At 34.1% G+C, this 19,893-nt stretch overlaps 1 protein-coding gene across 3 annotated transcripts in view; it reads right to left on the bottom strand.

The window, feature by feature from the left end:
- NfI (Nuclear factor I) overlaps nt 1-19,893 on the bottom strand; it is a 97,608-nt gene that overhangs the window by 23,682 nt on the left and 54,033 nt on the right. For all 3 annotated transcript variants that reach the window (XM_072546763.1, XM_072546765.1, XM_072546766.1), the window contains exons 5-7: nt 8,573-8,668; nt 8,366-8,521; nt 4,201-4,388 (exon numbers count right to left, since the gene is read on the bottom strand). In XM_072546763.1, coding sequence (XP_072402864.1) covers nt 4,201-4,388; nt 8,366-8,521; nt 8,573-8,668 — 440 coding nt within the window. The remainder of the gene's footprint in view (nt 1-4,200; nt 4,389-8,365; nt 8,522-8,572; nt 8,669-19,893) is intronic.

Raw genomic sequence — 19,893 nt, forward strand, 5'->3', positions numbered from 1 at the left:
TCCCTTCAACTTTACCTTGGTAAATGCATTAGAGTCGCTCATATATGCCTTGATTTCTCATTATATGTCCCAAGTACTGCAGCTTACGGCCCTTCACGATGTTGACCAAATCCGCGGTTGTGTTCATCCTATGTAGTACCTCTTCATTGGTGACTTTGTCCATGGTATCTTCAGGATCCTTCTGTATAACCATTGCTCAAAATTTTTGATAGAGTGTCCGCCTTCAATGTCCACGTTTCTACTCCGTACAGAAGCACTGAGTACACGTAACATTTAAGGAGCCTTATTTTTGTTTCTAGGGTGAGGTCATGGCTCTTGAACAGAGAGCTCATAGTCAAGAATGCACTTTTTGCCTTTCAGATGCGATATTTAATCTCTTGGGTATTGTCCCACGACTCACTGATTATAGTTCTCAAGTAGTTGTACTGTGAGACACGTTCAATTCTTATTTGGTTCACATACAGATTTGCACCAGTTATGTTTTCCTTGCTGATGAGTTTGCTGTTGTTTATATCCAGTCCTTATGTTCTACTTGTTTCCGTTATTTTGTTCATTAAGTTTTATAGCCCTTCTATGCTATTGGAAAATACTTGACTCCATTTATTGAGATGCCTTTATCAATATCTTTTAGAGCCGGTTCAAAAATGTGCCGCGAGTACAGATGGAATATTAGTGGTGAAATTATGCACCACTGTCTCATTGCCTAAGAGATTAGCCATTCAAATTTTGACCTGATCTGTATATTCTCCATCTATTCGGAGCACCGCTGATTGATTTCAATACAGGTTAGCTATGATTTTTAGTTCTCTTCCGTCAATGCCTATCCTCTTAAGCACTTCCATCATTTGTTCATGCCTGGCAGTTTTAAGAGCAGTTTATTAGTTCTACTTTTCTATAGATTTTCGACTCATCAGCATAAGTGAGGGTATCTCTCGGTATTTGAACTCTTTCGTTTTGCTGTACGCGTTTTGTATCACATTTACATTCATAAATATATATGGAGTGTATTAATAAGTATAATAAATGAAAAAATTACAAAGCCAAGTGGAAGATACCCGAGTATACCGCAGAAGACAAATATATTCTGCCCACAATCCGTACAACAAAGTAAGTGTTAACACTAATGAACCAAAACCGCAAGAAATAGAAATAATCATAGAAAAATTGAAAACGTACAAAGCAGGTAGCCCTGACAATATTCTATCAGAGTTGTTAAAAGCGAGCCCAAGGACAACAACAGAACTAATCAAACCACTCTTGTGAAGGGTCTGGAAAGAGTAAAAGCTTCCAAAGATGGAAAACTGCAATTATAATAAAGATATTAGAAAAGGGCGGCAACCATATTGTGATAATTGGAGAGAAATTACACTTCTGAATACCATACATTTTTTAACAGCAATAACTATAAACAACCGATTGACAAATAGTGTGAAACCAATGTAAAGAAAGTAGCAAACCAGCTTCAGATGAAACCGATCTTGCATAGACCAAATTAACACAGAGTAATCGTAGAACAGTCGCATGAATATAACTCTCCACTTTATTCGCTTTGTTGACTTCAAGAGAGCCTTCGACACTCTCCTGCATAGGCCATATGGAAAGTACTACAGAAAATGGGAATACCAGAAAAAAATAATACCCTCATGTAGGAACTTTATAGTGGTACAGAAAGCTAAGTCTTACAAAACGGCACAACGTCTGGACCAATAGCTGTGCTAAATGGAATAAAATAGGGCTGTGTTTTATCCTCCTACTATTCAGCATTGTAATGATTGCCGTACTAAGAAAGGTAAACTCTAATAAAAGAATTAACTGGGAATAACGAACATACTGAAAGATCTAGATTACGCTGATGATATATACCTTTTAGCACATACAAAACAGGATACGCAACTCCTAGTAATATGAGGAGAATCAACGAATGTTGGTTTACAAATAAACATCAACAAAACCAAATAAATGCGATTGGGTACCGAAAACAACCAGTCTATTGTGATTAACAACCAGGAAATTGGGAGAATGGTGGAATTTGTATATCGAGGCAGCATAATTGCCTGTAGCAGTGGTACAGGGCGTGACGTATAGGAAAGAATTAATAAAGGTCGTATGAACCAACCAGCCTGTATCTTTTTGAAAACTTCAATCTAGTGTCCCATTTTGCTTTATGTAGGAGCCAAGGTATTTAAATTCTCTTACTCCTCACAGTTTTTTCCAAGCAATTCGATGTCCTCAACCATTCCTGTTTCTGCTAACCACATATACTCAATTTTCGATCTGCTAGCCTTAAATACTCCCTTTTAATAGCCCTTCATCAACCCTCCAACTCCCCCCCCCCCCCAACATATCTTTGCTCTACCATGATATCATCGATCGGCGTAATTTTATCTGTTTTAATTATCTACCAATTTTAACAGATTGTGTTTGTACATATTATATTAGCTAAATTTTCATACTGGTATTTTGTGTATATTGTGGATTAATCTTCTATATCTTGAGTGTACTACACACTTTACTGACATGTACTCTTTACTAACTATTATTAGGTTGCTGTCTCCATTGGCTGCAGTCCTGTGCCAGATGGACAACTTCGTGTAGGGGTTTTCTTACCAGAGTCTTCATTTGGTCTGCCCATCATGTTGAAGTTCTTTCTCTTGGTATTTGGCCAAAAATCTTTCCTTTTACTACCAATAGTTCCATAGATTTTGTTCTTCTGGCTATCTGGCCAAAGTAACTCAATTATGCTCGATTTATTTTTTTACTAGCCTATCTTTTATATGAAGCTCTTCCAGAAATAACAGGTTGGTTTTGTGTTCTGTCCAGAATAAGCGTAGAATTCTTCTGTAGACCTAAATGTCGAAGGTTTCGATCTTAATTCTATAGATTTTTTTGGAAGTCCGTGTTTCAGCTGCGTATGTAGCAGTAAGAACAATAAAGACATTGACCAACCTGAGCTCAGTATTCCTTGTTATTGTTCGGTCTCTCCATATTTTAATTAATTTAACTATTGCAGTTCGGCCATTGCTAGTCTACGTTTGATTTCTGAGGAGCTATCGCCATTGTTGTTTATCAGGGAGCCCAAGTATACACATGTGTCAATTACGTCGAAATTTGCCACTTACAATAATGGATATACGGTAGATTAATATTTTTATTTTGTTTTGAATATATTCAGTGTACTTTAACTTTGGCTGAGTTTTTATCATACATATTTCTTGTTAGGTTAACTAGGTGGTTAGCCTTCGTATTTCCAATTATACTCCAGAAAGGATCCCATTTTATTGGATCAAAGGCATTTGTGTAATCTACCCAACAGAGCAGTATTGACATATCGTTTTCTATTATCAGTCTATTTCTAGTATGAATCTGCATTCTTTTTAGGCTATGTCTGGAAGTAGAAAGTTCTTTAGCCGTTCATTGATTATATGTAGCAGGATTTTGTTGGTATGAGAAATAAGGACAATCGTTCTGTAATTCATAGCACTCATCAGACCATTCACCTGTGATCCATATCATGTTGCACATTATGCACATATCCAGTATTAGATCTATGTCAATCTCAAACATTGCTTTTAGAGTCTCCGCTGATATGCCATCTATCGCTGGGATATTATTGTTTCTTAGTTGGTTGAGAGCTTTTTCTACTTCTGCTCGTACAATGATTGGTTCTGCCTCTTTGATTGTATGTTTTTTGTGTATTGAGACTGATGCATCTTTTAAAATGTCTTTGTATAATTCTGAGCAGTAATTTTTCCAAGTTTTTGCAATGCTGTCTATGGCGGTTTTTATTTCTCTATTGTTCAGTGAATAGCATATGTCGTGGGAGCTAATATCCTGTGACTTCTTCTGTTAATATTTTAAGAGTATGGATATGGTCCGTTGTATATCGATTTCTAAAAACTATCCTGCTCTACTCCTGGTATGCACCAAATAAACTAACTGAGGAAACTATGGTAGACTTATACACTTTTGATATAGGCATATATGTAGTTGTACAGCAAATAAATATGTATTGCAGTTTCTAAAGCTAATTGTATAAAGATTAAAATTAACACAAATAAAAAAAATAAAACTATTTGAGTGTAATACTGTTTCGATAATTTGTTGTTGTGGAGTAAAATGTAAACATTTAGAAAATATTCATAACTTTTTCTATACCGCTGTTTGTGAATTGAGCTATAAAGATAAACTCTAAAAACTTACCTGTGAGTTTTGATTATTATCTGTTTCTTGACATACAAATGTAACAAAATCGGACAGAGTGTCGTGCCCATTTTCTGGGTATTTAACTTGGTTTTGATGAGGGTGCGATTCGGGACTGTGTTGATAAAACAAGGTACTTGGGCTTGCTTGAGAACTGGACGAAACTAACGTAGTATTTTGAGGCATTGCTAAAAATAAAAATTTACATTTCATCTAGCGATCATAATTAAGACATGCTTGTTATAGAACCTCTGAGATCTCATGTTTTAATTTATATATATATATATATATATATATATATATATATAATAACAATACCTACGATACCTATACTAACATTTAATCCCCTATATATATATATATATATATATATATATATATATATGGTCTTTATCGATTACATGTTCTGCCAAATATAATATCCATAAAGACCATATTATGGATTTTGATAACATTAAAATTTTATGTAGTGAAAGTAATAAATTTAAAAGGACTTTTTTGGAAATGGTTTGTATTAGCAAAAATGATAAGAGTTTAAACAAAAGATCTGAAATTCAAAATTTAAGCAAAATTTATAATTATATTCTTTCTTTATGATTTATATAAAACTTGTAAAATGTCATATTTAATTCTCCATATATCTGTCACATTCTTTCAGACATCTGTCAACGGTGAATAAATCTTCTTCTTTTTGTTACTAAACAAAAAAGAATGTTTAAACGAAGTTTTACTTTTGGCAATATAATTGTCAAAAATAAAAATTTATGTTGGCATTTATGACATTGAGGCTATTTGTAATTGGTTGCTATTTGAACTTATTTATAAATTCAATTATTCTTATATTAAAAAAATGTTTTCAAAATTAAAAAAATTTTTCAGAGAAACATTTATTAGATAAAAACATTTTTGTATTAAATATTTTGAAGATGTAAGCAGTGATTTTTACTTACCAAACTAATTTTTATTTGGTAAGTTAACAAAAATTGTTTTTTCTTTTTAGTTCAACCTTGTAAGTATTTTGTCTTTTTTAGCTCTTGATAATAATTGTAAACACAATTGAAAGCTCGAGAATAAAAAAATAGTTAACCAATAGCCCTATTATTGACTCCAACCCATCCAAAACAGTTATATATTTGTTCCAAACGAGTCACAAGTACTTCTTTTTTCTTATATATATATATATATATATATATATATATATATATATATATAGGGGATTAAATGTTAGTATAGGTATCGTAGGTATTGTTATTTTGCTAGTAAGAGCAAACCATTAAAATCTCCGGTAAGTTACTAACTGATAGTGACAAATGGGTCACAGCTGGTCTAAAAAGTCAGCCAGCTCTGCAAACGAATCCTACCTCCTTCGTCTATGAAGAAATAAGTGGTGTAATCACCGGCAATTTATGGCGTATTATGGGAAAGGCGGGTTTCGGCGCCTTATAATCGAAACACACCAGCGAACTCCTACCAACCCGCACTGAGGCATGTTTTCAAACATTTTCAATTTCTAAAAGAAAACTCAGATCGCTACCAACGGACAATGGATGAAAGATTACATGACCAAATCGACAGCTCTCAATGAATGGAAATCATTCATGATAGTGCCAACGAAATCGGAAGCTCGCAACAACAAAATGAACATAGTAAACTGTCTAGTAAAACCAAAATAATGTTAAAACAAAAAAAAGAAATGAAAGTAATTACAGCATACAGAGAATACAATACACAAAACTTTGTAAGACAATGAGGAAAAGTATTAAGGAATTCATAATAAAATACAATGGTAGACTGGTAGAAAATGCAATCGAAAACAGAAAAATCTATAAGAAAACAAGAAAAGCATTAATAATTGGGAAGAAGAAAACCGTTGCTCTAATGAACGAAAACATCAGAATTACAGACAGAAATGAAATAATACAACTCGTGACCAAATTCTACAGCGAAGTATACAAAGCCTCTGAAAGAGTTAAAGAAGCAATCAGTAACTAAAAATATGTACCAGAAGTCCTTCCGGAAGAAGTAGAATCGAAAATTACAAAAATGAAAAGCGGTAATGTAGCTGGAATAAATGGTATAACAGTGGAGCTTCTTAAATAAGCTGGCAAAAAAACCTGCAAAATCTTAGCAAGCATATTTAACGAACTGCCGAAGATCAATATGCATACCAGACCACTGATATACAGAAACATAATTCTTATTAATAAGAAAGGTAGCAAAAAGGATATCAAAAACTACAGACCTATAAGTCTACTACCAACCATATACAAGATATTGAAAAGATCATCAATAACAGATTAACAAATACATTAGATGCTGCACAGCCAAGAGAGCAAGCTGGCTTCAGAAATGGATTAAGTACCCTAAATTATATCCATACGCTTCGAGAACTAATGAGTAGAGCTAAAGAATATGAAATATTGCTAGCATTAACCTTTATAAATTTCGAGAAGACTTTCGATTCTATATATACAAAGCAGTAATAGAAGCTTTGACCAATCATGACATTGGCAAACCGTACATAGAGACTTTATTAAATATACACACACACACACAAGCAAAAGCTAAGGTGAAAAATTATGAAAACACTCCAGAATTTTCTACTACCAGAGGCGTCCGACAAGGAGACCCAATATCACCAAACCTCTTGCAACTCTAGAAAATATATTCAGCAAAATTAATTGGCAAAACAAAGTCCTATAATGGAGAATACCTCACCCATCTTAGATTTGCAGAAGACATCGTTTTGATTGCTAATAATCCTGCAGAACTACAAAAAGTTATAAGCGACCTAAATCCAGCTAGCAATGAAGTTGGCCTAAAAATGAACTTGACAAAAACAAAAACCATATATAACGAGCTAGTGGATATCCAAGATGTAATAATAAACAACACTGCACTTGAGACAGTACACGAGTATTTATACCTGGAACAATTAATACATAAATCTGACTCCTTACTCCCAGAAATCAACAGAAAAATGACGTTTGGGCATCTTTTGATAGAAATGCCGTAATATTCAAATCGAAAATGTCACTACATCTGAAGAAAAAAGCATTTGATCAGTGTTTACTACCAATCATGACATACGGCTGCGAAACTTGGGCACTAAAGAAAGAGATAATAGAGAAACTCAAAATCGCTCAAAGGTCAATGGAGCGATCCATGCTAAGTATAACAGAGATCGAAAAAGAATAGAAGGATCAAATAGAAAATTAAGTACACTGATGTAATCTACAGAATTAAATCTTTAAAATGGCAGTGAGCGGGACATTTAACGAGAAAAACTGACAGTAGATGGTGCACTAGAATTACACTGTGATATCCAAGAGGCTTAACTCAAATAATTTGGAATAACAATATTTTAAAGTGAAGAAGTCTTACAACCTATATTTCACCAATTTAATATAACCGCTGAAAAATTTAACATGATTTCACAAAAAAACACAAAACTCCTGGATATAAAAGTAAATCTACTAGATATAAATTAGAGCTGGAGGATCTGACAATAGAACAAGTGGTAAAATTCACCAAAATACTCATCAGACCAATAATGACATACGCGGCAGAAACACGACCAGACACAGAGAGGAAAAAAGTATGTTACAAATAGCAGAGATGAAAACCATTAGAAAAATTTATAGCAAGAGACTCTGGGGCAGAGCTCAAAGTACATATATATGACGGAAATGCAAAGTGAACTACATACATCAAGGATTAGACAAGAAAGGGAATAATAGAATGGAACGATCATATGTAGTAAAGACAGCGAGAGACGGTTCCCCAATAGCAAGACGGTCAATGCGAAGACCACGAAAATGATGGAAAGTCAACTTACTGGAGGCACATTGAAAAACAGACAGTGTCATCTCTAAATAAAAATAAGAAGAAATAAACCTTTAGAATACGTCATTTTGAAGTTTTTATTGCTTCAAAAAAGAGAACACTTTGGAATGTTATTTCAAATACCTGACTATCAACTTCATTTTTTACACTTACTTGTTAATAACTAAAAAACAACACCGAATTTTTGCAGGAAATATGTACGTTTTCTTTTTGTGGGCATATATTAAAAAAAAACGTGATATCTGAATTATTCAAAATCCCGAGAAAAACTAAGTTTCCTGGGGTATATATGATATGCAAGCTTTCATTATATACTTACAGTATGTTGCTGAGACCACCATGGAATCAACGGAAGATGATCGGTCTACAACAACTGACCCAGGTTCAGGATAGCTGTTGCAGTAAAAAGTTGGGTGTTCTAGCTTGACGCTGTTCATATTTGGATGACCTTCGGAGAGTTCGTGCAAGATTGAAGCTGCAAAAAAATAGTTTTAATAAAAAAACTACAAATGTTAAACAATATTACATTTTGACAGTTTCCATAACTCTTTGGATGAAAATACGCCTGTGGCTAAGATAATGTCGTTACACACCACGCCATTGTATGGATTATGCGTATATCCTGAAAGTATAAAAATAATTATAGATCAGTTTTTTGTAACACTTTAGGGATGCTAAAAACTGTTTAATAGCGTTAAATGAAATACTATATATCATTACTTTTGAGACTGTTTGCTTTCGTGGCCAGAGTGAAATTAAGTACATATAATTAGTGATCGGAATATATTATACAATAGAAAATAGACCACATACAAAATTCGCACAAATATGTAAAAAAATTTAAAGAATATGCGTAATATATACAAATATGCAGACGTTAATTATCGTCTTGTTCATGAATTTTGCATTTAAAAACCAGTTCATATAATAATAATAATCTAAAATGCCTTTCTGCTAATATTTAAAAAGTATCCTGTTAGTATTTAATATATACAAAATAACAATATTTTAAGAAATACATTTCTCATAATTTCGTCCACCACTGTAACTTCTACCGACAGTACTGCAACCTTGCGAGAGAGTAAGGAAATTCTTCAAAACGATCTAGTGTAGGTACCTACTAGTGACAGTGACGTAGGATTCTTTGTTCTGTTCACTTAACCTTAAATTTTTCATAAATAGTTTATCTGATAGCTTGCTACAGTTTTTAATCTACTTTAAATATTTATATTGACGCCTAAAGGTAAGTTTAAACTGATTTATCGATTGATAATAATAGAATGCTCTTTGAGTATTATATTTCATTTGTCGCAGCCGTCTAGTTGTAGTCGTTTCATCACGAACAGCGGCCATGTTTTATATAACGGAATTCCTAAATCCGCCCCCTTTGAGGTTCTCAAATCCGTCCCGGGACTGATTTAGGAATCTTTTCATATATTTTTCTTTCAATAAATTTTAATTTTCCCTGACTACTTAAATTATTTTTTATGGATATATAATCACTTTTCGATATGTTTTAATAGTTTTAACATGTAGACACCTTAGTCTTGAACAGTAACGTTGTTATTAATCTTAGAGTTCTGTGAAAAAGATGAAAATTTTAAGAATTGCATAAATTGATAAATCAATACAAGGTCTAAATTTTTTCAGGTGCCACAACGCAAAGCATGGAATCCTGAATCTATGCTAAGAGCTATCACTGCTGTCAGAGATAAAGAAATGGGATATAAAATAGCTGCTTTGGTGTTCCGAGGGCTACTTTAAAAGATTATGTCAAATCTGACCTCACACCAGAGGAATGTGTGAAATCAAAATTTGGAAGAAGCCAGTTTTTACAGCTGACATCGAGAAAAGTCTTGTCGAACACTATCTGGATATGGAGCAGCATTATTATGGACTGACTATTTCTGACCTGAGGCGATTGGCTTACCAGCTAGCCATTTTAAACCAACTACCTCATCCTTTCTCGAATGAATCAAAGGCTGCTGGCAAAAAGTGGGTTAGACTGTTTTTCAAACGCCATCCAGAGCTTTCCGTCAGACGACCACAAAACTTGTCAATAGCTAGAGATAAAGGATTCACAAAAGAAAATGTTGACAAGTATTTCTCTATCCTGAAGCCTGAACTCGAGAAAATAAACTTTGACCCCTCAAAAATATTTAATTTAGACGAAACAGGGATATCTGTAGTCCAGTACAAAGTTACTAGAGTAGTAACCTGTAAGGGGAAAAAGCAAGTGCATAAACGTTCATCCGCTGAACGTGGATCCACACAACCACAGTCATAACCTGTATGTCAGCAGCAGGCCAGTATATTCGACTCTTGTTAATATTTCCACTTAAAAGGTGGTAGGAAGAATTGCTTGACGGAGCTCCTCCGGGGTCGATAGGCGGATGTTCAGATTCAAGTTGGGTAACTGGTCCATTATTCCTTAAGTGGTTTAAACACTTTAGTTCCATTGTGAACCCATCAAAAGAGAATCCTGTTGTGCTTATCCTTGATGGTCACTATTCCCACATTAGAAAACTTATTGACATTGCAAGAGAGTCAGGAGTATTTATAGTTTGCCTTCCTCCACACTCAATAGACAAGCTACAGCCTTTGGATGTATCGTTTATGTTTCCTTTGAAAACTAGATACGCAAAAGCTATAGAACCAAATTGACTAGTAACCAAAATAGAGTTATCAGGAAACTGCAAATATCCAGTCCCTTTTGTGAGGCGTATCTTCGTGCAGCTACTCTTGAAACGTCCGTCAATGGGTTAAGGAAGAATGGGATTTTCAGGAGCATGATTTAATTGCTAGACAACTTGAACAGCAAGAGGTGCCTGCCAATGGACGGGATAATGACAACCAGAATGTTCTAGTCTCACCTCAAGCAGTCAGTCCACGAGACATCCAGAATGTTCCAGTCTCACCTCAAGTGGTCAGTCCACGAGATATCCAGAATGTTCCAGTTATCGAACCTTCCACATCTTCTAGAGCCGGTACTTCATTCTTGGTAACTGGATCTCCTCACAAAACTTCTCTCAAAATCTCTTTACAAAAGAAACAAATGGCAGAAGCGAAGAGGTAGTCAAAGGCTAAGAAACGTCTCATCATGGAAGATAAAGAAAATCCTGGCGCATCATTGAACAAACGTCCCGAGAAGAAAACAACGAAGTGAGATTTAAATTCAAGTGACTCTGAGGACGAAACAGAAGTTGCACTGGTATCAACCAATGATGAGGATAGTTCTGGTGATGAAGATGCACCATGTGCCATTTGTGGAAAACGTTTTTCACACGACAAGCGAGGCGAAAAATGGATAAGGTGTTCGGAATGCTTTAAGTGGTGCCATGAGATGTGTTCAACTTCAACCATGGTCAAAAATTTTCTTTGTGATTTGTATCTGGAGGTGTAAATAGATAGAACTTATGTATCAAAATGTATAAACATGTTCCTATCTCAATAAATTTATTATAACAGATATTAGTACTGTTTAAATCATGTTTTACAAAAAAAATCATACATTTTAACTAGGAATGGGTGGGGGACGGAATTGGGATACCATTTTTAAAGAACCGAAATTTGCTTTATTTTGTTATTTATTTATTTTTACTTCAGGAAATTTTATTTAATAGAATCGTACTAGCAAAACTCTTAGACATAGAGTTAAGTTACTTAAATCAGTTTTTTTCCATTATTTTAACTCTAAATCAAATTTCAGAATTTAAGATTTTGCTTAGGGGGACGGTATTTGGGCACTTTACCTTAGTAGATATCAAAACAATTGACAATAATTTGATTTTCAAAATTTGCAATTAAAATATTATGCTTTTTATCTGTGTACCAATGTTTATATATCGAAAAACTTCTTTCAACATCAACAGAAGTTATTGGTGAATTTTTAAACTTGTTTACGCTGAAAGGCAGTAGTTCAAGATCTGGTACAGAATCACCCTGATAAACTTTGGCAACTTTTTCCAAAATAGAAAATCATGAGTTTTTGTTTAAAACATATTTATTTTCTACATATATGCCTACGTTTCCAGTAGCCATACGAAAAGATTCCTTAACATGACTAATCAAATCGACTGATTCACAAAGAGTCAAATTTTGTATTTCAAGTTTTTTTTGTATCCTCAACAAGAAATTTAAAGTTTAAGCTTATGTGTGCTAGATTTTGAGGTTAATTAGGTAATTGAACAAGGCGTTTACATTCCTGTAGAGCTGCTCAAGTGGAATCTGTTCGTTGTGTAATAAAACTCTTTATTCCTTGAAAATACTTCGCATAAAAAAATGCGAATGAAATAAACATTAAGAAAACAAAAAGTGTGATAGTTAAACAAAAGAGAGCTGATGAGCGAAACTATTTTCCACTTTACTGCAAGGAAAACCAAATTGAGACAATATCAACTTTTGAATATTAAAGAGTACTGATATCAAAAGACGGAACAATCGATCAGGAGATATCAAACAGAGTGAAGAAAGCAAACAAAATTTACTATACACTGAACAACAAGAATTTGGAAAACAATAAATAGAGAACTTAAACATAGGAATAATGCAGTAACAATACCAACACTGTTGTTTGCAAGCTAGACATGGGTCAATAACACCAAAATGAACAGCCTGAACGCAGCAAAAATGAAACAACTAAGAAAAATAACTGGTTTCACAAAAATGATCATATCAGAGATGATTTCATAAGAAGTGAATTGAAGCAGGAACCGATAGGATCTAAAATCAAAAGAAAAACATTAGTTTGGGCACATTATAAGAATGGAACACAGCAGACTCATAAGAAGAGTAATGGAATCCAAGAGATACGGGAAGAGAAAAAAGGGAAGACCAAGGATGGGAGGATTGGAACAATCACTACAAATAGGCAGAGAAAAAGGAAAACCATTTCAAGAAATGAAAGACCAAGCTAGAGACCAAAAAGGATGGAAGAGTTGGATACAAGAACTTGCAAATATCACTCGGATGCCCAGACTGGGCATTAAGGAGTTCCCGAGAAAGAAAAAGATAAAAAAATGCTGCTTGTAACTAGGTGCGCCATCTCATAATAACAGGTAAAGGGGTAATGGAATATTTCCCAGACGTTCTTTGTAAAATTCAACTCGATTGATTTCATAAAAACTTTTTTGACATTATTTATAAAAACACGTGGAAAATCTCGTTTTATTTCTTCCGTAACAAGGTTAAGCCCATGAGTTAGACTTGTTACATGAATTAAATTGCTATAGAATATCTTTAAGTTCCTTTACCATATAGCTTGCATTTTCGCTTAACATTAATAAAACTTTATTGCTTGGTATACTTTCCGGTAAAAAAAACAGGGACAACTCATCTTGATCAAAACGTGTTATGGCTAAATTATTGGTTTTCTCCAATTGCTTTGACGTGGTAAGGTAAAATTAATTTTTTACATCTTCGTGTAAAACCCTTATCATTAAATGCGCCATATAACGCCCCTGTGAATCCGTATTTTGTACTGTACTACAGTAATTTTTCGAATTTTTCTTATAATCTCATCGTAGCAAATCTTGATATATTTTTTTCTTATGGTACTTTCATCAAAATGGGGTACTTTCATTTCTGCAAAAATGAGGTAAAAGTGACATTGTTCACTTTTGAAACTGAAATTATCGAAGATAACAAGGCATCGCTGTGTTATCTTGGAGAGAATGACTCTATATGATACCTATTTCAAAAAATAGCCGAAAAAAGCAGAAACACATATATCAAAGAAAGTAATGGAGTCGAAAAAAGCTGTTAATAAATCGTTCTCAAGGCGAAGAGCTCCACGGTTTTGTACAGAAGGGAAGGAAAAATGTAAAGAAAAAAAAACTTACCTGAAATACATGTCAACCAAAATACAAGAGGCATACCATAATTACAAGACAATTAGAAATGAAACACATACAAGGAAATATGGCGCTTCATAAGAGGTCAAAGAACGGAGGTAAAGGAACGAATAGAAACGAAACACATAGAAAAGGATACGTGGATTGGCTACCTAAAAAGATCTATGCAGAGGAAGAACAAACGACGTTAGAACCGGAAACACCAATTACCACAAATGAACTTAATATAAATGTACAGGAAGTTCAGAAAATACTTGAAAAGCTGAAGAACAGAAAATCAGCAGGCAAAGACTTGATACCAAACGAATTACTGAAATATTGTGGAGCAGCAGTGATAGACCAATTAACAACATTAATTAATAAAATTATAAAACACAATAAAATACCGGAAGAATGGAGAATGAGCGAACTAATTCTATTATTAAAAAAAAGGAGATACAAAACAGCTAAAAACTACAGAGGTATAAACTTGTTAAATACTACCCCAAAAATTAAAACTAAAACTTAACAAGTGCTAATAAATCGGAGGATAAGTTTAGCAGATGAACAACAGGGTTTTGGTAGTGGAAGATCGTATACAGATGCAATATTTGTTATAAGGCAAATTACTAAGAAATCACTAGAGTATAATAGACCAGCATTTCTGTATCTGGTTGACCTAAAGAAAGCGTTTTACAGAGTAAGACGCAAAGATGTAATCCATCTTCTGTATAATAGAGAAGTTCCAGTAAGTATTATAAAAACTATCGATAACATCTACCAAAACAACAAAATGGAAGTCAGAATAGATGGACAACTTACAGAACCTATACAAATAGGCAACGGGATAAGACAAGGGGATTCATTGGGCTCTTCAATTTAATCATGGATGAAATCATCAAAAGCCTTAACAAAGGAAGAGGATACAGAACGGGAAACAAAGATATAAAACTACTCTGTTACGCAGACGACGCAATATTGATGGCCCAAGATAAAGATAGTCTGCAAAGACTGGTCCACAGATTTAACATAAGAGCAAAAGAATTTAATATGACAATCTCATCTTAGAAAACTAAAACAATAGTAGTCAGCAAAGAACCAACCAGATGTAAAATAGAAATTGATGGCATCAGCATTGAACAAGTAATGAAAAAAAAATACCTGGGAATTACACTGTCCAGCTATGGAGTCCTGAACAAAGAAGTGAAAGATCAAGTACAAAAAGCAAATAAACTGGCAGGATGCCTTAATAACACTATATGGCGAAACAGACACATTAACACTTAGATGAAGTCAAGAATTTATAAAGCCAGTGTAAGACCAATAATGACATAGGCTTCAGAAACAAGAGCCGACACAGCCACAACGCAAAGGCTACTGGAAACGGCAGAGATGAGAGTACTGAGAAGAATTACAGGAAATACGCTGGGAGATCGAAAGAGAAATGAAGACATTAGAAGAAAATTTAACGTACAGTTTATAAATGAATAGACGCAAAATAGAAAAAAAGAATGGAATAACCACATAAGCAGAATGGAGGAGACCCGTGTCGTCAAAATAGCAAGAGATAAGTCACCAATCGGCAGAAGAAGTATCGGACGACCGCGCAAAAGATGGAGTGACAACTTTCCATAGAGGTATTAATCCGCCAATGAACAAGCAGAATTGCTTATAAAGAGGAAGAAGAAGTAAAAGAAGAACAAGGGATCGCAAAGATCCTGGTTAACAAGTTGGTACTCGGTTTTTTGAGTCCCTGAGCACTGCGCTTGTCAATTGTCCTTTTGAATTGGGCCTTTAAGAGTTTCTTCACACTTTTTAAGGTGAGAAGGTGTCTTCGAAGAAAAACATTCGTATTAATACACAATTTTCCAATATATTGCCAAAAAGTTAAGATTGTCGAGAAGTTACTACGAAAACGGAGTTAGTTTCAGAGGTTCCAAAGCTTTTTACAAATACGTGAGATCAAAATTCTGAACAAAACCTGGTATATCATTATTAGGAAAATTTAATGGTAAAATGTGTTTAAAAGAATAGGTTTTTTGTGAATTATTTGCCGATCCAGTACTTTTACAGTTAACACGGAGGCTACGTTTTCATACGTGCTGACTGCACTGATAGAATAATAGAAGGTTTATTGACAATTGACATCTCTACTGAATTGGGACCGAAGCATTGAAATAAAATGGCCATTGAGATAGCCAGAAACGCTTTGAATAAGATAAAAGCAGTATTTTGCAATGGAAAACTTGGAATAGAAATTATAACTAGAGTATTGATATCCTACGTATTCTCTGCTCTTTTATATGGAGTTGAAGCCTGGCCTGGACAATTACAGACGCAACTGAAAAAAGACTTGCCAGCTTCTAGATGTAGTGCTATCGAAGAATGTGGAAAATATCATGGACACAACACGCAACAAACACGGAAACATTAAGAAAGATGAAAAAAGAAAAGGAAATACTCATCACTATGAAGGAAAGAAAATGAGCTACTTTGGTCACATACTAAGAAATGAAAAATATGAGTTGATGCGATTGGTTATACAGGGAAAGTGGAAGGAAAACGAGGATCGGCAAGACGACGTATGTCCTGGTTAAAACATTTTAGCCGTGGAGTGGAAAAACCACAATAGAACTCTTCATAACTGCTGTAGACAGAAAATCGGCCATAACGATCGCCAATGTCCTTAAAGGATGAGGCACATGAATATGAAGATGAAGACTGAATTGGTTAAAGAGGTATTAGGTCCTTTAAAGACTATTGCTTCTACTGGATCGAAAAAAATTTACCATTATTATATCATAATTGTGCAAATAATTTAGCGGCTTCAAATGCTCCAATAGTATCTTTATTGGCCAAATCTTTGCAAGCAAATTCAATCCCAACTTCACGAAAATCTGGTATAGTAACACCGATACATATAAGTGGAAATAAACTCCATTCGATTAATTATCGACCGGTAATAGTTACACCAACATCAGTTAAAATAATTGAAAAATGAATACCTAATAAATTAGTATCCTTTTGGTTAGAGCACAATGTTATTCCAGTCTTTCAATACGGATTTCTGCCGAATCGTTCTGTAGAGAACAAGCTGATAATATTAATATAGGTACAAAACTATACTGAAACACATCTGGACCTACTGGAGAAATGTGGGGATGTGCAAAACCTTCAAATACAAAAATCTTACAAACACATCAGTCCAAAACGCTAAGGATGATGGCAGATGCTCCTTGGTATGTATTCAATCAAACTTTCCATAAAGACATGAGAATAACGTTCATAAAAGACACTATACACAAACATGCAGCTTAATACAAAAATAGGAACTTATACACGATAATGAACTAATGAACGCCATTGTGAATGCTCCAGCAAAAATTACAAGACCGAAAAAACAGTGGCCAGAAGATATGGTTAGAAAAATCAAGGAGAATCGGCCCATGCCGTCAACCACAAGCTATCATTATCAAACAATTTATTTAATACTCAGAATGTAACGGGTAGATGGCAAATAAATAGTTTAATAAAAAAACGTTTGAGGGAAACGTATTTAAATATTTTTTTAAGGTAACTATACTTCAACAAACATTAAATTGTTTTGTTTTATTTAAGTATGATATTGACCCTCTAAATTGACAAAAATTTCGTAGTTAACATAAAATTATTCCGAAATAAGTAACTGCCACTGTAATTCGTCCCATTCAAGACCAGTTATAAATCGACCCAAAACTTGCTATTAGTCAAATAAATGTGGGACAGGTTTTTCACTGGCGTTAGCAATAAAACTAGTTTTAAGTTCTTAGATTTTTATTGGTGAATCGGTAATTTTGGGCACGACTGTGTGTTACTGGTCATACCACTAACAAATAGCTGCTGAATGTATTGTTTTTTTGAAGGTGTGTGAGTAAAGCTGAAATATTATTTGATGCAACGGTAAGCCAATAACAAACCAAACGTGCCCTCAAGAGGCGTAACTTTTTTACTGAGAAAATTATAATGATCAAAACAATTTTACTACGTAAGATTAAGTACTACAATAGCTATAAGTTTGATTTTTTTCTTGTGAAACATATTATTATCGTCGGTTTACAGACAAAATACATTAAGTAAATATTTATTTGAAATAAATATTTTAATAGTTGGCTTAAAAGATTTTTTTGAATGGTACAAGCGTTAAAATGAATTAGATATTTTTTTAATTATATTTTACATGTATCTGAAGTTTTCAATAGATGTATCAAGGACCACGAAGATTTTTTCACCTTTCCCATGACTGAGTTTTACTCCTCTGCCAATAAGTTTTTATTTTAATCGAATGCTCATCTTTCATTTCTTTTGGCCGCTTGCTAGCGGGGCGAGGTCTGGGAAAGTGAGATAGATAAGGTTCTTAGTATATTTCACCATATCTCTGAAACCTTGGAGGTCGCCAGGTGGAATTTTCGGTTGTTGCAATGAACAAAAATCGACAACTCCATCACTTGTTCTATTATCTGTCTCTACAACTTCAATTTCTATGCTAACCATGCTTTTTGCCTTTTTTGGTGATCAATCATGTTACATTTTATAGCTCTTATATTAAGTTGGTAAAGTATATGTTGTAAATCATGTTCACTTTAAGCGAGTAGAGATGCGTTGTCTGCATAGCAGATTATTTTAAGTTGTTTTTCTCCCATTTGCAATGTTTTTTCGTTCGTACTTTTTTATTATTTCATGCATGATCAGATTAAACATTTTTTTATTTTTAAACGCATCTTTACAATCTACTCATAAACAGTACATTGAGTAACAACTAAATGTGATGACAATATTGACTTGATTTGCATAAAGTCCAGCAACGGTTCTTCATTTTCACCTATGTAACCAGGTCTTCTGGCCAAGGCCTCTTCAGCCTTCGTTTCTCCATTGGCGGCTGATATATTTCACTGATAATTTGGCCGTGGTGTGTTAAATTACGAATTTTGGCCTTGTTGGCGTGGAGTGATATGACATATTTTAGGGTTGTGCTGCTAGGTCATTGTGGATGGTTGCATTGCTCACATACCAAGGGGCGTTAGCTATCATACGTAATGTTTTTGATTGGAAGCCCTGCAAAGTTTTTGTGTTCGAAGGATTGCTACAGCTCCAGAGTTTTACGCCGTAAGTCCATATTGGGTTCAGTATGACTTTGTACAGCAGTATTTTATTGTCCAATGACAGTTGTGACTTTCTGCCAAGGAACCAATTCATTTGTTTTAATTTTATATTAAGCTGAGTTTTTTTGGCATTAATGTGTAGCTTTCAGGTGAGCTTTCGGTCCAACCCAAGATATTTCACTATGTCTCTAGTAGGAATAGAGGCGTTGTTTAGACTAACTTGTGGACAGGTGCGTCTTCTTGTTGTGAATGTGATTTGGGCTGATTTTTCGTTGTTGACTTTAATTTTCTATTTTGTCAATCAATTCTCTAATGTATGCAAGTAATTTTGCAGCTTTTACATCTCAAAAATCGGGCACTGTTTATTTATTTAACAGCTTTATAAAAACGGACTTCATTTGCAGTAAAATACAAAAATTGCACATGAAAGCCGCACTCTTCATCTTTAAAATGCATTTTGATATTTGTCAATAGGACCGTCTGATCAAAGATATCGAATTACCGTCGAGTTGATCCAAAATTTATTGCATAACCAATTACCTAACCTTATTTCGCGCGCGTAACTGACATTAAAAATCGCCGGTCACTTCAAGCGTTGTCTCTGAGAGAACGGTTTATTCTTCACAAAAATTCCTAATAAACATTTTTGCTCAAAATTATCCGAGTTTCATTTTTTATTTAAACCGCCTCTAGTAATGAGCAGTCAGTGATGTTATTTATGCAACAGCAATAAGGACAGAAAATCTCGAAAGGGTTGTATCAAGTGCTATCAATTTGTATGTTTAGAATATTCAAAAAATAAAACTTTGTGTAATAAGGTCAATAATAATAATGTGTGATAAAAAATTAAAATTAGGTCAATGCCGAAACGTGATATT

This window comes from Diabrotica undecimpunctata, chromosome 10, assembly GCF_040954645.1.
Source record: "Diabrotica undecimpunctata isolate CICGRU chromosome 10, icDiaUnde3, whole genome shotgun sequence".
In the NCBI taxonomy this organism is placed as follows: Eukaryota; Metazoa; Arthropoda; class Insecta; order Coleoptera; family Chrysomelidae; genus Diabrotica; species Diabrotica undecimpunctata.